At 39.6% G+C, this 17666-nt stretch overlaps 1 protein-coding gene and 1 long non-coding RNA gene across 2 annotated transcripts in view; both read left to right on the forward strand.

Moving 5' to 3' along the window:
* LOC125383717 (ganglioside GM2 activator-like) overlaps window positions 1-15593 on the forward strand; it is a 46693-nt gene extending 31100 nt beyond the window's left edge. Inside the window, exon 3 of the mRNA XM_048402504.1 lies at window positions 15357-15593. Coding sequence (XP_048258461.1) covers window positions 15357-15555 — 199 coding nt within the window. The 3' untranslated portion in view covers window positions 15556-15593. The remainder of the gene's footprint in view (window positions 1-15356) is intronic.
* LOC125383720 lies at window positions 6158-6803 on the forward strand. Its single transcript, XR_007222884.1, has 2 exons — window positions 6158-6335; window positions 6637-6803. It is a non-coding gene; the product is annotated as an uncharacterized LOC125383720 (long non-coding RNA).
* Window positions 15594-17666: the final 2073 nt, after the last annotated feature.

Here is a 17666-nt window from a genome sequence, read left to right on the forward strand (position 1 = left end):
ACCTGGACGGGATATGATGTTTCCCTCGTTTGAAGTAGTGAATTAGAGGGAAACTACTTTCTACGAGTGGTACGTTCTATAATCAAGGGAGGTTATAATGCCAGTAGACGGCGATGATATTTGGGGCCTATATAAGGCTAGGGTGTTATGTTGTCGCCTCTCTCGCTTTCTCTCATGGCACTTCAATTAACAATCTGTAAATCTATTGATTTTTGCTTCATGAGTATGTAGATATGTTGTTTTTTTATTCCGTTTCTAATATCATAATCATGTGCTTCAGGCATTTCGTTTGAGATGTGGACGTGTGGCGATGAGGCCACATTCTGCTTTGGTCATATGTCGCTGTTGACAGGCCATGATTGTTGATGATGCTGGAGAGCTGTAAGAGACTCATTGGTATAATTGTGTTTACCATCAAATGTGTGTTGTGGCTGGAGAGCCTTTAGAATACTTGGTCTTGGAAATGTTCGGTTGGCAGAACCATTATAATACTTCTGTATTGGGGTGTCTGTGACCCATGTTTGATGGGTAAAACAAAAGTTTGTGTATTATCTGTATTTTTAAAAGTATGTATGACGTGTGTGAAAGGTAATTCAAATACTGTTTGATCCCCAGTTACTGGTGGTGTTGCATTCGTAGGAGAACACGGTTCCTAAGCTTTTTGTCGTAACAAAATTTTTTATCTCTGGTTTTACGAGTCGGGCTTCAGCCACCGTTACCATCTGTATATTTATGTATGTTTCGATATGTTATATTATATATTTTATATCATATGTAATTAGGTACATGGAGTGAAGTGATAATGTCACTGTGGTGTGTTGCATGTTGTGCTTCGTAAATAAACCGCACAGCCGTTCCAGTGCATATTTGTGTTGTGTTTTGTTTCAGATGATTATTGGTGTAGTTTGGTGTAGTCTAGAACATACTGATAACCTGAAATTATAGACCCATTTCATTCACCAGTTGCGTTTGCAAAACCATGAATCGCATGATTAAAAAATGGTACTTCGAACCTTCTAATTTAATAACAAATATTCAGTGTGACTTTCGAACGAATCGAAGTACTGTTATATCCAAGTGACAGGTAATTGCAGGTCCGCGTCGGTGCTACCCTGTCTGAACATTATAACCAGGTGTCCCACAAGGCAGTATTTTGCCTGTCACATTGTCTAGCATAAAATCAACTGTTTATCAAAAGCGTTTAATAAATTAATTGATGGATCGCTTTTTTGTTGATTTTTTAATATTTCCTGTCATGGCGAAAGAAAATATTACTTTTGAATGTTCCGGAAATGGTCTTTAAAAAATGGATTTTAAATTCCTAAAATCAAAGACAAGCTTTATTTATTTTTCGAGAAAATATTAACTGCACAAAGACCCGGAACTCATTTTAAATGACACACCTATTTAGGTTGTGAAAGAGGCCTAGTTCCTGGGTATAATTTTCGACTACCATTTGACCTTTTTTGCCTCATATTAAATATTTGAAAAATAAATATCTGAGGACCCTCGATTTACTGACAGTTGTCTCAAACCCAAAATGGGGAGGGGATATGAATATTCAAAACTCCATCACTTATGGTGGGGCTTGTAATTTAAAAATACTAGATTCTATTCACCATCAATGACCGAGGCTTTGCCTTGGAACCCTACGAATTTCCAAAGTCTGTATATGGAGACAGATGAGCCATCCCTTAAACAACGTCGCATCAAATTATCTTTGCAATATATTTCTAAATTATGTTCTTCGAAATCCAATCCGCCTAATAACAGTGTTTTTAATCTTCTTTACGTAGATCTCCACAATAACAAAGTAACTTTTGACTTCCCCACTTTGGCAGTTAGTAAACCAGATGTGGATCTAACCTTAACTCACTTACTTGCGGATCTGTTTCTTTATGCATATGAATCGGAATATCTGCTCGGATTGTCAAAGTCAAAACAAAGTAATTTGGCCAATAAGTTTAACTTAAGCCTCAGGTGTATCGATGATCTGATAACGCCCAATAACAATCAAATAGCCAATTCCCTTCCATTGATTTACCCACCTGAACAAAAAACATAGGAGTGAGTGAGTGAGTTAATATTTAACGTCACATCGACAATATTTCAGCCATATCGTGACGAAGAAACAAAGGAGACCATAGAGACCGCCTTATCTGTTTCATATTTTTATCTATGTATAAAGATTCAGCTGCCAAACTCTCTCCAAGACTCTGTATGACAAGAGCGATGACTTTAACTTTCCTGTAGTCAACATTCCCTTCATATTGGGCAATATTCCAGCCCCTCCAGCCTTTGGCTCCAATCGAGCTCTTTCTCTTAAGATTTCAAAAATCGTCATACGACTCTTGCTCAGAAGTTGTTCACAACACAACAAAGTTACAACATTCAAGACCGCAGTAAAGCTTTCAAAAGGTGGAGACATGTGGAGGACATGTGCGTGTTTTTTCAAGTGAACGGGTGTCACCGGTTGGGCAGAATTAGCTCACCTTTTCGCGAACACCTGTTATCTGATTGATAAAATGTACTTTGATCTTGATGAGACACATGTGTTCCTGTCGGTAATTTTGGAGGGAGTTCAGCTAAACACATTGTAAGGAAATGTTAAAAATTGATGGTAATGGGAGGACATGTTACAAATTGGTGTACAAGGATACAAACCAGTCACAAATGAGTATTTGCAAATAATAATTCAAGGATTACAGCACACGTCACCACTGGGATGGTTCCCAACCAGTGATAAAGATCCCATAACGGAACATATGTATAAACCCCCTAATATGATTGTGTTGGCACACATATCAGCTGATAACGATACAATTAACGACCAAGTGACAACAACTGTATGATATTAAAGTCCGAATCATTTAAAAATATCCAGATGAAAGATAACGCTTGTATAATCATACTTCCACACAAATGGACATGTCTGAGTCTATCTGAGTCTGAATGCTGCAATGCATGCCTCGATATGTTATGTGGACATGTCTGAGTCTATGTTATTTGTTCAATTTTACATGTAGTTGCCTGTACACCTTACTTTCATTGACCACTTTGTGAGCCAAGCCACGTGTATGTAATTTGTATCTTCTTGTCAGGTGTTGGCGACTCCTGGGTTTCCGTGAATCAGTTCGACATCACGCCCAGCCCCATCAAGCTTCCCAGAGATATGACCGTGACCCTTGATGGAACCATCAGCCACCAACTCGCAGACCAGGTCACACTAGATGTTCTCATGGAGAAGAACCTTATCAGGCGTTTCACCAAGGTGCCCTGCGTCAAAGATGTTGGCACATGGTAAGCGTTGAGTAAGGTTGATGTTAGTACGTTGAGGGATTGAATCAAGAGATTCAACATGTTTTGAAAAGTGTTTCAGACAAAAACATGGTGCGCACAGCACATTCCGGAGCCTAAGGAGACTGTGGAACGTTTGTGTTTGGAATTGGCAGGGCGAATAGATAGCAACAGAGTAACATAGGTAATTAATTACATGTTACGTAAAGAGGCCCACAGTCGTCGTCTAGATGTGACACCATGTAATGTCGAGCTGAACTGTTTTCAAAATATATGCCAAGGTAGGATGCATATACCACACTGCCAACGCTAGGAGATGACTTGGTATATGATCAACACTCCTGACATCAACATGGTATCGACTGATGTGAAAAGAGCCAGAATCGGCTCGTTTATCCACCCGAGGGGAACTCGACAACTGACGCTGCACAGAGACAGTGAGTACTCGCCATTCGTGTCTGGGACTGATGTTCATTTCAGACTGCTCATTTGCACCACTGCATTTGCTGCACACCTCTCTGCATTCTTCGCCCTGCTCAATCATTTCGAGAAAATGAACTTTGATCGGTTTTTCCAAAAGAAAATAGCTCTTTCTGTGTATCATTTGACGTCACTGCGATGGACTATGACCCAGTTTTGACAAATTACCACGCTTGGCTTGCACGTGAAAGGTGTCCTGGGGTGGACCGGGGGGATTATCACACAGATCATGTTTTGTTCAAACGACGTTTTAACAAACCCGGGACCCATTTCTCAAAAAGAAGTAAGAGATGTTATCTAGTCGGAGCTTCCCGACGTCAAGTCGGAACTAAGTTACAAATTACAGCTGTAAAAACTGCAGTGAACGCAGTTTGCTCTAAATATGGTCAACTTGTGGTGACAGTAACACTAAACAAATCTGATATATTTACGACATGAAACATAATCATGACATTATGAATACTGACATTGATGCTGTTCCTGATAAAATTGAAACTGTCGTAGAACGTCTACCTAAGATTAATGACGATATGGACAAACTGGAATTATTTAGCATCATTCTCCACGGTGTACCAGAAGCAGAAAGCGAGACATCGATGGCTTGCAAGGAGAAATGTGGCCATCATCTGACATTATCCGTGGCCATCGCCTTAAAATGAGACGTCGAAATGCGGAGAAAGCAGGCCTTCTAACTGCCATGCTTCTGATATCAGACGACAAAGTTCGAACCCTGAAAGACAGATCCCGTGCTGAAGGAAAACGGGCTGGGAATTTCAAGTGACTTGACCACACGTCAACGTCAACAAGTCAATGCTCTTAAAGACACCGGCTATTTTGGTTACTCTTGAGAACGGTAAGCTTGTGACAAGACCTCGAGAAAGTTCGGATAGTAACCCCCGTACGCAACAAGAAACACCCCAACACAGGCGCGGCAGGATCAGTGAAGCTGTAACTGATACATCGTCGAATAGGCTTCCATAGGACGATGGCCGAGGCCCGGATAATACATCACATGGATGTAAAAGATCAGACAACGGTGATACGATCGATTTCATGAGCACTACTGTGTGTGAAGATAAGAAAGTAACTTTCTTGTGTTGGAACGTAAATGGATTGAGCCCCGAAAAAGATGACAGCGACTTCATCCCTTACCCAAGCAAATTCCAAATAGTGTGTCTTGTAAAAACATTTGTGATTACATTATCTGAGCATTGTCGACTCTCAGGTGGGGTGTGTATATATATCCAACATGCAATTAGTAAGTTTTACAGGTTTATAACATCAGATATTGATAATTTTATATGCATTAACGAAGCAAAACAATTGGTCTCTGTTGACAAATATATAAATTTGATATGCCATACTATAACGATAGTGACTAAATGTAACATGGAACTGCTTGATCAGTTCTTATTAAGACCTTTTAGAAATTAGTGATTCTTACACAGTACTGACTAGCATGAGGTGAGCGGAGTTTCCTTCACTGACCAGTCTGAGGTGTACGTTGTTTTCAGCACTGATTAACAAAAGGTGAACAGAGTTTCCAGGACTGACTAACATAAGGTGCACAGAGTTTCCAGAACTGACTACTCTGAGGTGAACGTCGTTTTAAGCACTGACTAACATGAGGTGAACGGAGATTCCAGCACTTACAAACACGAGGTGAACAGAGTTTCAAGCACTGACAAACATGAGGTGAACGGAGTTTCCAGCACTGACTGAGATGGGGTGAACGGAGTTTCCAACATTGACAAATATGAGGTGAACGGAGTTTCAAGCACTGACTGACATGATGTGAACGGAGTTTACAGCACTGACTAACATGAGGTGAACGGGGTTTCCAGCACTGACCAACAATCAGTGAAGTGTTACCACAGAGTGTCTATATTCTTAATATGATATGCTGCACATGATCTCCAAACTTTACACGCTATGAGTGTACACAGCAATAAAGAATAATAACATTCCTACTTTCAACACTAAGTGGCAAGAACTGATGAAGAGATTTCAATGTTTGAGTACACATCTGGTATAAAACAACACCCCACCATGCTGTAACATGAAAATATATTGTAATCGATCATATTATATACTGGCAACAAGGTATAGTATCACAGGTCATGTTTTTTTCTGTAATGAATACAAAAAGTGAAGAAATACATGCTTATCCTGCAAGAGACAAATGGTGCATGTCGACTCGTGGATCTGTGACGTCACAAGTGATGCGTTCATGACCTTCGGTTCACACAGCATACCCATATGTCCGTTTGTGCATCGAACAATCTTATTTCTCACGAATATAAACATTCCTTATATATTTACCAAAATGTAAGTAATTCGCGTTTCTTTTGTCGATGAGTATATATTGGTTTGCCCACAGCCACTACATCGACCCCTGCCACTTCCTGAACATCTTCAAACAACAGGGCATCTGTCCGCCCCAGCTGACTGCCAACAGCCTCCCCTGCACCTGCCCCTTCAGCCCCGACAAGCTCGACATGCCCCCTTCCAAGTTCACCGTCAACAACATCACTGATGCCTGGCAATTTCTGGCCAGTGTAAGTAAAGACTATCAACCAAATGATGATTGATTTTAACCAATACAAAGGATCAGTTGCACAGGTGAGAAAAGACACACCTTTTCGTGTCTGTCTGTCTGTGATGAGGGATTGCCGAATCTTGGAAAGACCATTTTGAAATAATATTTGACAATGTGTGCGTGTCAGGGTTTTCTTCTCGTTCAGAGCCAAAGACTGACAACAGTTAAACAAAGTGAATTACCATTTGATGACGTTTAGTGATCATTATGACCGCTTGGGCATGTAGATGATATATTCCTGTGTTCAATATTTTTTCCAGGGCGAGTACCACGTAAAACTCACCCTGAATGACAAGACAAATCAACAACTTCGTGGTTGTGTAGAGACGTACATCGAAATCACAGTGTGATACCAAGTCAAATACATATACATGTTTATTTGATGATAGAAAATAAACACAATAAATAATATACATGTTTGTAATAAGATGAGTTTCTGTCTGTCTCTGTAGACATGTCATTGTCTATTGCTAACAACCCTTCAAATTTCATAAGGAAGAGAATTTATGGATGTCAACTTCTTTATCATGAGGAACACAAGGGTACTCACTACTTTATCAGGTGAATAAATGCGATGAGGTAGAAAACATTATATATAAAGTAATAAGATTACAAAGGTGGAAACTCAACAAGGGAAGCCAACAGATACTCGGTGCTGATAGGTGATGGACAAATGGAAGCCAATACTTTACTTATCACTGATCGGTAACAGGCAATGGACAATGGGCAAACGGGAGTCTTGGAGTAATTAGCGCTGATGGGAAATAGAATGGAAATCACAATGGACAAATGGAAGCCAGCTGGATAATAAGTACCGACAATGATCAACGCAATAAATCCCAAGCACGGGGTAGATACCTATCAGCGCCAATTATCTTATGGCTTCCCTTAAGTTTCCACAATATGATAGAAGCGATGCAGACAACTTTTGACAAGAGAATTCGAAATAAAATAAATCTGGATTTGGCAACTGAAAGCCAATAACAATTTGCTTATATGTTGTTCACATTATTACATAGTTACACGAATATAAATTCATTCTAGATTCTACAAACAAAGTTATCAACTTAAAATATATTGGCAGTGTTTCTCTATGGGGATATACATGTTGTGAATAGTGGAATTACACTTCAGGAGAAGTCTTAACACTTAACACTTAACATCACAATCCCAAACATTCCCCTCATCTTCAGCACCAATTCAATTAGGAGATTAGGAGATTCCTAGGACGAGGTTTCTTGACGGGTGATATATATACCTCAATCATTCAATTTTTCTTCAATGGGTTCAGCAATCGTTGCATCACTTTCCTGCGTCTGAACTCTCATCACATTTTGAAACATCCTGCACAGCGCCATGGTAGTCCCATCCGTGGTAATGGAACAAACTTCGAATGGATTCTTGGTGCATTGGATCAACATTCACTGGACCAATAAACTTGGATAAAATATTGAAAGTGTTGAAAAATATGAGCATGAACAAACAAGCAATCTTAATAATCTATTCAGTTGCAGGTATGGTCTGTGTGATCAATAATAACTACTACAACTCTATCTTAAAATTACTGCAGCTGCAACGCCGTGTTCCTCGATTGAACAGAGGTACCTTTTGATAATGAAGTTATATAAAACGGTAAATTGTTACAAGTACAGTAGTATGCATAACGATGCACCACATGTGTTTTAGATCGAGACACGTTGGTTACTATTAATAGCAGGATCGGCCCATTTTCCCTTATATGTGACACATTTACTGCGCATGCGGCCCAATTAGGCTGATCCGATGTTAGGGCTTTAAAACAAGATGATTAACAAAAGGATGAAGGTGTCTCTTCGGAAGTAAATTTTCTGAACACATTAACGTTCGTCTGAATCGTGACTTGGAGGGCATACCCTGTATTGATAACCGCCAGTCGCATTGTGTGTTATCCTTAATAACGGCCTTCGGCGTAATACTGATGATGACATAAATGCACAGATGGAATGTTGAATTAGATAATATTTATCACTGTTTCTCTCCCAGTATTAATCAACAGTTAAACAATGAAACAAGACAACTCTTTAATGGTTTAGGGAAAAACGTTACCAAGGAACAATGCAAGTGTCAATGCAACCTTGAATTTGTACAACAGACCAATGTATAAGGTATTTTGAAGGGGTGAGTTGGCACATCCCCTAGCATTTCCAAGATATCTGAATCATTGCCGGTTTTATCTGTACCAATTGGCCGACTCTAAAGATGGGCTGGGTTCACAGGTAAAGTCTACCTGCGCTGCACAGTACAGTGAAACCATGTTGTAGAACGCTTCCAATGCTGTGTGACAAGTTTGGGCATTTGTTGGTATTTTGCACATGATATAAACTTGTCAACCACAAATTTGAGACTTGACAGTTATAAATGCATCTAATTAAAACATCCCTGTTTACTGCATATCAGTTACCAAGATGGGCCCTGACTGTAATACTTTTGAGGATAGATAATGACGCGGAATGGTCTAGTTTTGAAGTCAGGATCCCTAAGGGACTATCAGACTTTTTTTTACCAAGTACAGTCCTTCAAGCACACATCAATATGACTGCCATTCAAAGACCAAATGCCTGTACCACAGTTATCTTAACTCAGACAACACCCTCCCACGGACATTGTAAATGTTATGACAATTGTTATAACACGAATAGGCCTAGGTGGACAAGACTTGATCCATTGTACATTTGTCACTAAATCGATGGTGACCATCGATATAGTTACATCAGTAATGTTACGAAGCCATTTCCAAATTGAAATATAAATGTTAACTCCAAAACAAACTACCAATGAAGAATAAATAACTTATATTCGGTTTATGGTAACATAACAAGGTAGACGATGGGTCAAATAAGTGACAGAAGTGGCAGTTGCAGTGTTGGAAGTTGGCAGAAATTCTGTGTTTTCAGATAGATATTCAATCCGTATTTGGCAAGTGGAAAAGCTGCAAGTCAGATCGAAATATGCCTTGAATTACGTTCGCGTCGATCTGATATAATAGGTACAGCAAGCCGTCTACAAACTGTCATATCACAAAATCTCTTGATAGATCAAATCTGTTATGCGTGTCAACACCCAAGGAAGGTAACTCTAAATCTCGCTTATTCTAATAGTCCGGTCATTACAGCACTTGACTCTTGCCTCTCACACATTTCGTCTCTCACACATTTCATTACATCAAGACCAGCTTTCGTGTGAAGATCACGTATCACCCCGCATGCCCTGCCTAGGACCATCTCGGAAGCTTGACCACTGTCGCCGCTGGGTGGATATATTATCATCACTGACGTTTGCTATCACCTCTGTATTTTTGTATTTGATACTGGCCACTGCCATCATATTATATAATGCTATTGAATATTGGACAATTGCTCAATTGTATTCTGCCATTGTTATTGTTGTGCAGTAAATTGTGTTGATTTGTAAACCTAGTTAATGTTGTAATGCATTGTTGATTATATGTCATTTGTTGTTTATTTGTTGGTTTCGCACAAAATTATTTTACATTGAGATTACTTAGTTTACTAATTCTTTCAATCTGGGAATCGACACATAACAAGACAAATAAACACAGACACATACATAAAAATGCAGACACACGCACACACATATATACACACATAATAAACACAAAATAAAAAAGCGACACAACCCTTTCCATATCCAATAGAAATATTTGCATAAAGCAGAGTCGATTGTACGATTCCGACAATATCATGAGCACGTGTTAATGAATCACTTTCAAATAGTGATTATACCAGGTGTTTGCGAAAAGGTGGGCGTTTCCTGCCCCTCAGGTGACACCGGTCACAAACACATGCACAGGGAAGTCAATTGTTCACCTGAAGAAACACATGTCTACCATAACACTTTATGGAAGCTTTACTGAGGCCTTGAAGGTTGTAAACCTAATCAAACAACTTCTGAGCAAGAGTCGTATGACGCTCTTTGAAATCTGGGTAGAAATGGCATGCGCGATAGTATCTCAAAAGTGAAACGTAAACACCAAAGGCTGGAGCTGCTGGAATTGCTCGACATGAAGTGAGAGTTGACTGTCGGAAAGTTGAAGTCATCCCTCTTGTCATACAGTCATGTGGAGAGTGTGTTGGCACTCTGACACCCTCATACACAGATCTAAATGTGAAACAGATGAGACGGTGTCACTGGTCTCCTTTATTTCTAGTCCATGTGGGTAAGCCATTTGATGGGAATTGGCTATTTGATTGTTATTGAACGAAATCGATATACCGGATGCTTAAGTTAAACTTCTTGGCCAACTTACCTTGTTTCTGATTCATATGCATTAAGAAACAGATCCACAAGAAGGGGTGCACAATTGGTGGCCATGGAGATGCCCACTTCTTGCCTAAATGTCTTACCTCCAAATTCACCTGAACCTCTGAATACGTGTCTGCATCTGTGTTCACCACGTTTTGTGTTACAAAAGCCACATCAAGAAATGAAGAAACCAATAAAAATAAGAACTATTAACTTTTGGCTTGACTCCAAAAGCTATTTTGTACTTAATTCAAAAGCTCCCTTTAAATAAGTACAAAGAGATACATATTGCCGTGAAGATTCCGGGTTAGAATTGGTCTTAAGCAACTCATGGTTGTCGTAAGGGGACTAACGGGATCGGGTGGTCAGACTCGTAATTGGTTGATTCATGTTATCGATCATAATTGCGTGAATCGATGCTCATGTTGTCAATCACTGGATTGTCTCGTCCAGACTTAATTACTTACAGATCGCCGTCATATAGCTGGAATATTGTTGAGTGCAGCGTTAAACAACAAACAATCAAAGAAACAATTACATACGTGTGTGCTGATGTGCTACTATTTGCAGAGTTTAAAGTTCTTTTGTTCACACAAACGAGTCTGACAAACACTCTCCGGTCTCCAAAAGGTCACAGAACCTTATAACAGATAAACCTTATCACATCACTAACGTCATACATCCAAATCAAACAAGTCAGAAAAACAACTTAAGCATACGCTAATATCAACTGAGACCTTAACTGTTACGAATACCAGATGGTAAGGATAAATAGCTCAGTTGACGTAATCGTGCACGTGCTTCCTGGGGGAGCTGTCGATGGTTCAGACTAGAATGTTAGTAGTTGAAAAAAGCCCAGGGTGCCGTTGTACAAAACAACCTTTACTAAGGTTGAACTTAGTTACTGAGGTTAATCTTAAGGTAACCTTAACAAAACGTTACGCCCGTTGCACATAACTACCTTTGGACAACCTTAACGTGAACAGGATACTTAGCGGCAACCTTAACTAAGGTTGAACTCTTTAGTGTGGGAGACTCAGTTATGTCTGTAGTTACGGTAGGCTCCTCACAGCGATAGCCCGTTCGCGGAGCTCTCTATACTATCGCTGCCACCAGTCAAAACTCCCCACTGTGAATAGGTGGCCACAACCATGCTTGGAGTGGAACTCGCAACCGAATGACCGTTATGTTTACAAACAAGTGACGACTGTCATGACGCCGAATACACTTATCGCTGCTAAATTACTTTCTTCGTTTGTCAATTTGAATTTCTGTTTCATTAAAACTATCGTGTTATTGATATAGTAAGAAAGTAAGGGAGAAGTTGGTTGATTTTCCGTTAGTCTGCAATCTCGAACCAATCTGATTATTAAAACAACAAAGTAAATTCATCTGGAAAACATGGTCAGTCGTAAACCTTTTTCAAAATGAAATATCATGGCATTCCCAAAGACATAAACAAAAGAATGAACGTTACTACATTTGGGGTTTGAGGGCAAATTTCAAGATTCTTGTAATGGCCGCGCCCACACTGGTGGCAGCGATGTTACCGAGAGTGTAACGAAGGTGTCACGCGCTGGGAAGGAGCTTGTAGTTACGGCTGAGAGTTATCTCCCCTGCTCGCATCTGCAGACGACTAATATTGATACTTCACCATGACACAGTCGTCTACCAGTGCACAGAAACGGTGTCGGCAATCAAACTTTACATCAAGTGAACTGACACTCTTGGCCGAAGAAGTCAAGTGTCGCAACCATGTTTTATTTGGCTCATTTTCTGCAACAATCGCCAATCAATCCACAATAAGGGAGTTTGGGTCGATAATGCGATATAAGGTCCCAGTCTGTCAGTATCTCAAGCTGCATGGTGCGATCTTGGAAAACACGCTGTTACCTCAAACTTCTCTCAGTTTCCTTACACATCAACAAGAAAGTTGAAATTCAATGAAATATCAACCTTAGCCACGCTAAGGTTGGGTCTGACCAACCTTAAGTTTTCACCTTAACTAAGGCTACCTTAGCGTAAGGCAGTTTCATGCAACAGAGGGATCAACCTTAGTAAAGGCCTAAGGTTAAAACTTAAAGGGGAAGTGTACACGCAAAAATCACTTTCTTTCTTTTTCTAAACAAAACGCAATTTTAGAATTAGTTAGTATCTGTGTTTGAAAATATAAACTCATTTTTTTCACAGTGAAAGTAGGAAGCTCACAATAGTGTGAAAATGATATGTCGTTATGAGGCCTTCGTTTTTCGAGCTAAACAGGCCTGAGTTATCCCCCTTAGATTATGACGTAATTGGTGCCAATTCAACTTGGTCCCTGTCTATTCTCAACGCAAAAGATATCAAGTACCAGTTTGCGGTACAACAACATGGCCTACGACACACACCGGCGCAGTGGTGACTCAGCATAACACTATGCTTGCTGGCATCTGAGACGCTAGAATCACTCACCTGTACCTACACCACGTGAAGCGGCTCTAACAAAGCATGATGACGTCATAATGTTTATCAATTGGCACCAATGACGTCATATTGCAAGGGGCATAAGCCATGGTGTTTTGTTATGGGAATAGAACACTTGATAAATGTTAAGAATATAAATCGTTTTAATGAAAAAAATATGTTAATTAATTGTGATATTTTTATATTTTTGTCTATGACAATACTAGTTTAACACTTTTAATGTGGAAAAAGTACAAGAAAAATAGGTTTATTTCCGTGTGAACTTGCCCTTTAAGGATATAAGTTTACCTTAGTGCTAAGGTTGTTTTGTACAACGACACCCAGAATGCACAGGATATGATACGTATTAAAACATATCCCAATGGTACGAATTAAATGTATTACTATAACCTACATTTATAAATATTATAATCGGAAAAGAGATTTGCAGGGAGAAGCTGGAAACAAAAGCAATCAAAAGTGTTACTGAATATCAAATATGATGTTAATTCTTTTTAATTATAGGAAAATGATCATTTGCAAAGAAAAAAGCAACTTTATTAGCCAAGGACAGAAATTGGGGATAATAGACGCAGTAAAAGTATGGTAACTGTCAGGAATGAGATGGACAGATCTTAGTAACGTTGTACCCATGTCATAGCTAAATGATCAACAGTGTAAGGCAAATACCTGGTGAAGGCACCCCGTACACAGATCACATCTCAGGAGATGGATGTGTTGCCATTCCTGATGCAATGTGTATGTCAATTCATGGGAGGGTCTTCCGGGGTGTGTGTGTCATGTTTATCAAAATGAGGTACAAGAAAACCGTCTAATATGGTACCAAGGTACTTTTATCCATTTAATGTCCCCTAGCTGTGCCCAAATCAGGTTTACAATTATCAGAGGAGCAACATCCCCCACATTGAGCCCCCAACATATGCCATCCTGGATGTTACGTTGATGATAATTTTATCTGTTAGCCTCCAGACATCCTACCGTAAGTATGGTGCAATAAAAACCGACTCTCCTCAGACCAATCAATCCTCATCCATGCCCTCAAGTTCCAATGTGGATATGCCAGTGATGACAAAAAGCAGTGCAAGTTGTATTGGGATCCTGGCCTCTCTGACCTCAGCAATCCCTCACATGTCCAGTCAGTGTGTGTTATCTGATGAGTCAGTTGATTACATTTTGCTTAATGTTCAACATGGTGGCAATAGCCCGACATGACATGCCAGTTTGGTGCATGATAATAATTTGCCATCTTTGATTTTCTGGGACAGAACCCTGAGGCATTTCAATTACAAGAGAGATATCCAAATTGGTAGAAATTTCATTCAAAATTAATAGCAATAAAGACGCATGAACTTTCTGTCATCAAACATGAATTTCTCTTTAGAGACCCCTGAGGTATGTATACGGCTCGCATAAACGCACCCACAAGGTTGGGCAGTTAAGGTGGTTACCATTCTACAGGCAGATGATGTGTCAACACACAGTGTACCATTTGAACATTTCTTCACTGAAAATGAACTCCAAATATGGTGGTGCGATACTTTTGACGAGGTGTATACATGAGTCGAGTGGAGTTGCCAGCTCAGATACACATGTGCTGAGGGTAGTCCGGATGACTGACTTTAGCAACAAGACGTTTATCAGGTTGCTGGCTTCATATAATTTTTTGGACATCAAACGATGCTCAGAGAGAACAGTGTGTGTTTTCAAGAGTTGTGTGAATCACTCAGGTCAGCTATATTCACGACGATGACTCGCTTCCCCGAAAAAGTGTCAAAATCCGAAATCCATCACGCCACGCACAAAAAGAATCTTTGCATGATGCACGTGCAGTGGAGGCGTTGCATTTTGTTATTACCTAGTGACCATGGATGGGTCACATTTCCTAAGTTCCAACATTGATCGTTTCTTAGAATAATCGAATATGATTTACGATATCCCATACTTTGTTTTGCCTGTGTGTTACATTCATATAGGTGTTGAGATTAAAAAGTTAGCAGACAGGGGGGTGGGGGGATATAGCTGATAACATTGACATTACATACTAGTGAATGCTTTACAACTGACTGAATGAAAAGGCAATACAGGTACATGTTTTATTAAAGTTTGCGCGAAACCCTTATAACAATACATTATACAAATAAATAAAGTAAGAAAAAGGTGTAAGTTTTACTCTGAGATAAAAGCAACGACCTCAGATTTCTTGGTTTGCCCACAGCCACTACACCGACCCCTGCCACTTCCTGAACACCTTCAAAAGTCGGGGCACCTGTCCGCCCCAACCGACTGCCAACGGCCTCCCCTGCACCTGCCCCTTCAGCCCCGACAAGCTCCACCTGGCCTCGTCCAAGTTCACCGTCACTGGCATCAGTGATGCCTGGAAGTTTGCTTTGGAGGCTGTAAGTGAAGTCTTTTAACCAAATGATGTGATTGATTTCACTATTTCACAAAAAAGCGGTACTAGGAAAGTAGATAACTTTGGATAACTATCCCCCCTCACCCCCTCATTTGATGACGTCACAAGTGCACCTAGTAACCCCACGTGACTGATGACGTCACATAACCTTGACCTTGGGGGTGGGGGGAGGGGTGTTGTCAACGTCATTGCCTCATTAATATGCAGAATAACTCATTAATATGCAAATGTATGCATGACGTCACAGGTCAATTAGGTTAATAAAGGGTCAACTGACCAGATGCAATCATGCAATTAATGACTTGACCATTCGTTAACCGTAGAACACGGGATAGTAATGAATGTCCCTATATGAACATGTTACTACGACCAAGGGTTGGGTTGGGTCTTGACTCACGCGGAATGGAATGTCATTGTGAGACCATTTTGGCACGAGAACATGTGGTGAACATTTGAACCTTTTGCTTTGAAGACATTTCTCTGTGCACATTCGGTGGCGGGCTATGTGTGGTAGGATTAAAAATAATGTCCAGGAACAGGTTCATGTAGAAAGATCTCCCGATATTCAATTACGTTAATAAAGAGTCAACTAACCGGATGCAATCATGCAATTAATTACTTGACCATTCTTTAAACGTAGAACAACACGTGTCTAAAAACAAGATGGCGGACGTTGCCATGAACGCTCACGGGCGTCACGTGTCCTCGGTTTGAATCTCGCGCCTGACCTACAAGTCAGTTCTATGAGGCCCCATTCCACACCTCAGACTAAGTTGATCCATAAGTGCAATAACTAATTCATTGTCAAATATAATCATGACGTCACGGGTCAGAAAGAGTAATGAGAGGTATGTTGTTCCAATGCAAGAAGGAAATGTGTTAATGAGTCCTTCATTAAGTGAGAACAATGTGTAGTAATAAGTGTCCCTATATGGAAGTGGCTACTATGAGGTTCAAATGTGATTCACGGGGAAAGGAATGTCATTGTTAGACGTATTCCATTGACGCGTGTATTTCGCGTAGTAATGACTGTCACATGTGGCAAAGAGGGGTGTGAGTTGAATTTCCATAGAAACCACATGTCCAGTTAACTCTTCTAGTGTTACCTATTATACGTTCCTTTTAACAAACAGTTGCCATGACAACTATAAAAAAAAAATAAGGGTTAATAGTCTTGACTCCTAGCTAGAGGTCAGCTCGGAGAAATATAGAGTCGGTATCGCGAAACCCAATGTATGGTATATGACGTTTTAATACTGTAAAATTCTATTCTTTTTTCTAAAAAATGTTTGAGTTCAAAATGTCGGTTCAGTTTCCTATTTCAATGGAAAAAATACTCGTTTAACCCATACCCAGAATCATTTTCATGAGAAAAAATAGAGTGAAATAACGTAGTTTAGTAGATAACTTCTAAGAGATAAGATTACTTGAGCATTCATTAACAAAGAACAATGGATAGTAATGAATATCCTTATATGGAAACTTAGGTCACCAATCCCTCATTAATATGCAAGATAACTCATTAATATGTAAATGTATAAGTGATGTATCAGGTTAATTAGATGAATACAGGGTCAACTGACCAGATGCAATTTACTTACATTAACAAAGAACACTCGATAGTAATGAATATCCTCATATGGAGACATCGCACGCGAAATGGAATGTTGCGACTGAATTTTGCCACCTTTTTGCACCTTTTCTCCATGCTCATTCGGGGGGCTGCGTCTGCTGAGATTACCAGCCCAGGAATAAGAGTGTGATCTATGTCAATATGTGTATAAAACTCAACGGTAGTGTTGAGTGACTGACATTTTCACTTTAACCTTGCTCACAGTATTGAAGACGGAATGAATGAGGAGAATGAAGGTCACGTGCTTCTGTGTCAGAGTCGTCTTAGGTGAGTAATAATTTTAATCTAAATATTTTTACAAATTATTTACTAATATGTAATTAGTTACATTGAAACCTTTTTTCTTTCTTTTTCATCTGTCTACCTCTAATGCATATTTGTGTAAAGCTTTTTTGTAATGTTATGTATGCATTTGTACACCATGCTTTTGACAAAATAATTCATATAATTTAACAGTTAAACTTAAAACAGATTCTTAT

The sequence above is a fragment of the Haliotis rufescens genome, unplaced genomic scaffold, assembly GCF_023055435.1.
Source record: "Haliotis rufescens isolate VD_foot unplaced genomic scaffold, xgHalRufe1.0.p SCAF_26, whole genome shotgun sequence".
NCBI lineage: Eukaryota > Metazoa > Mollusca > Gastropoda > Lepetellida > Haliotidae > Haliotis > Haliotis rufescens.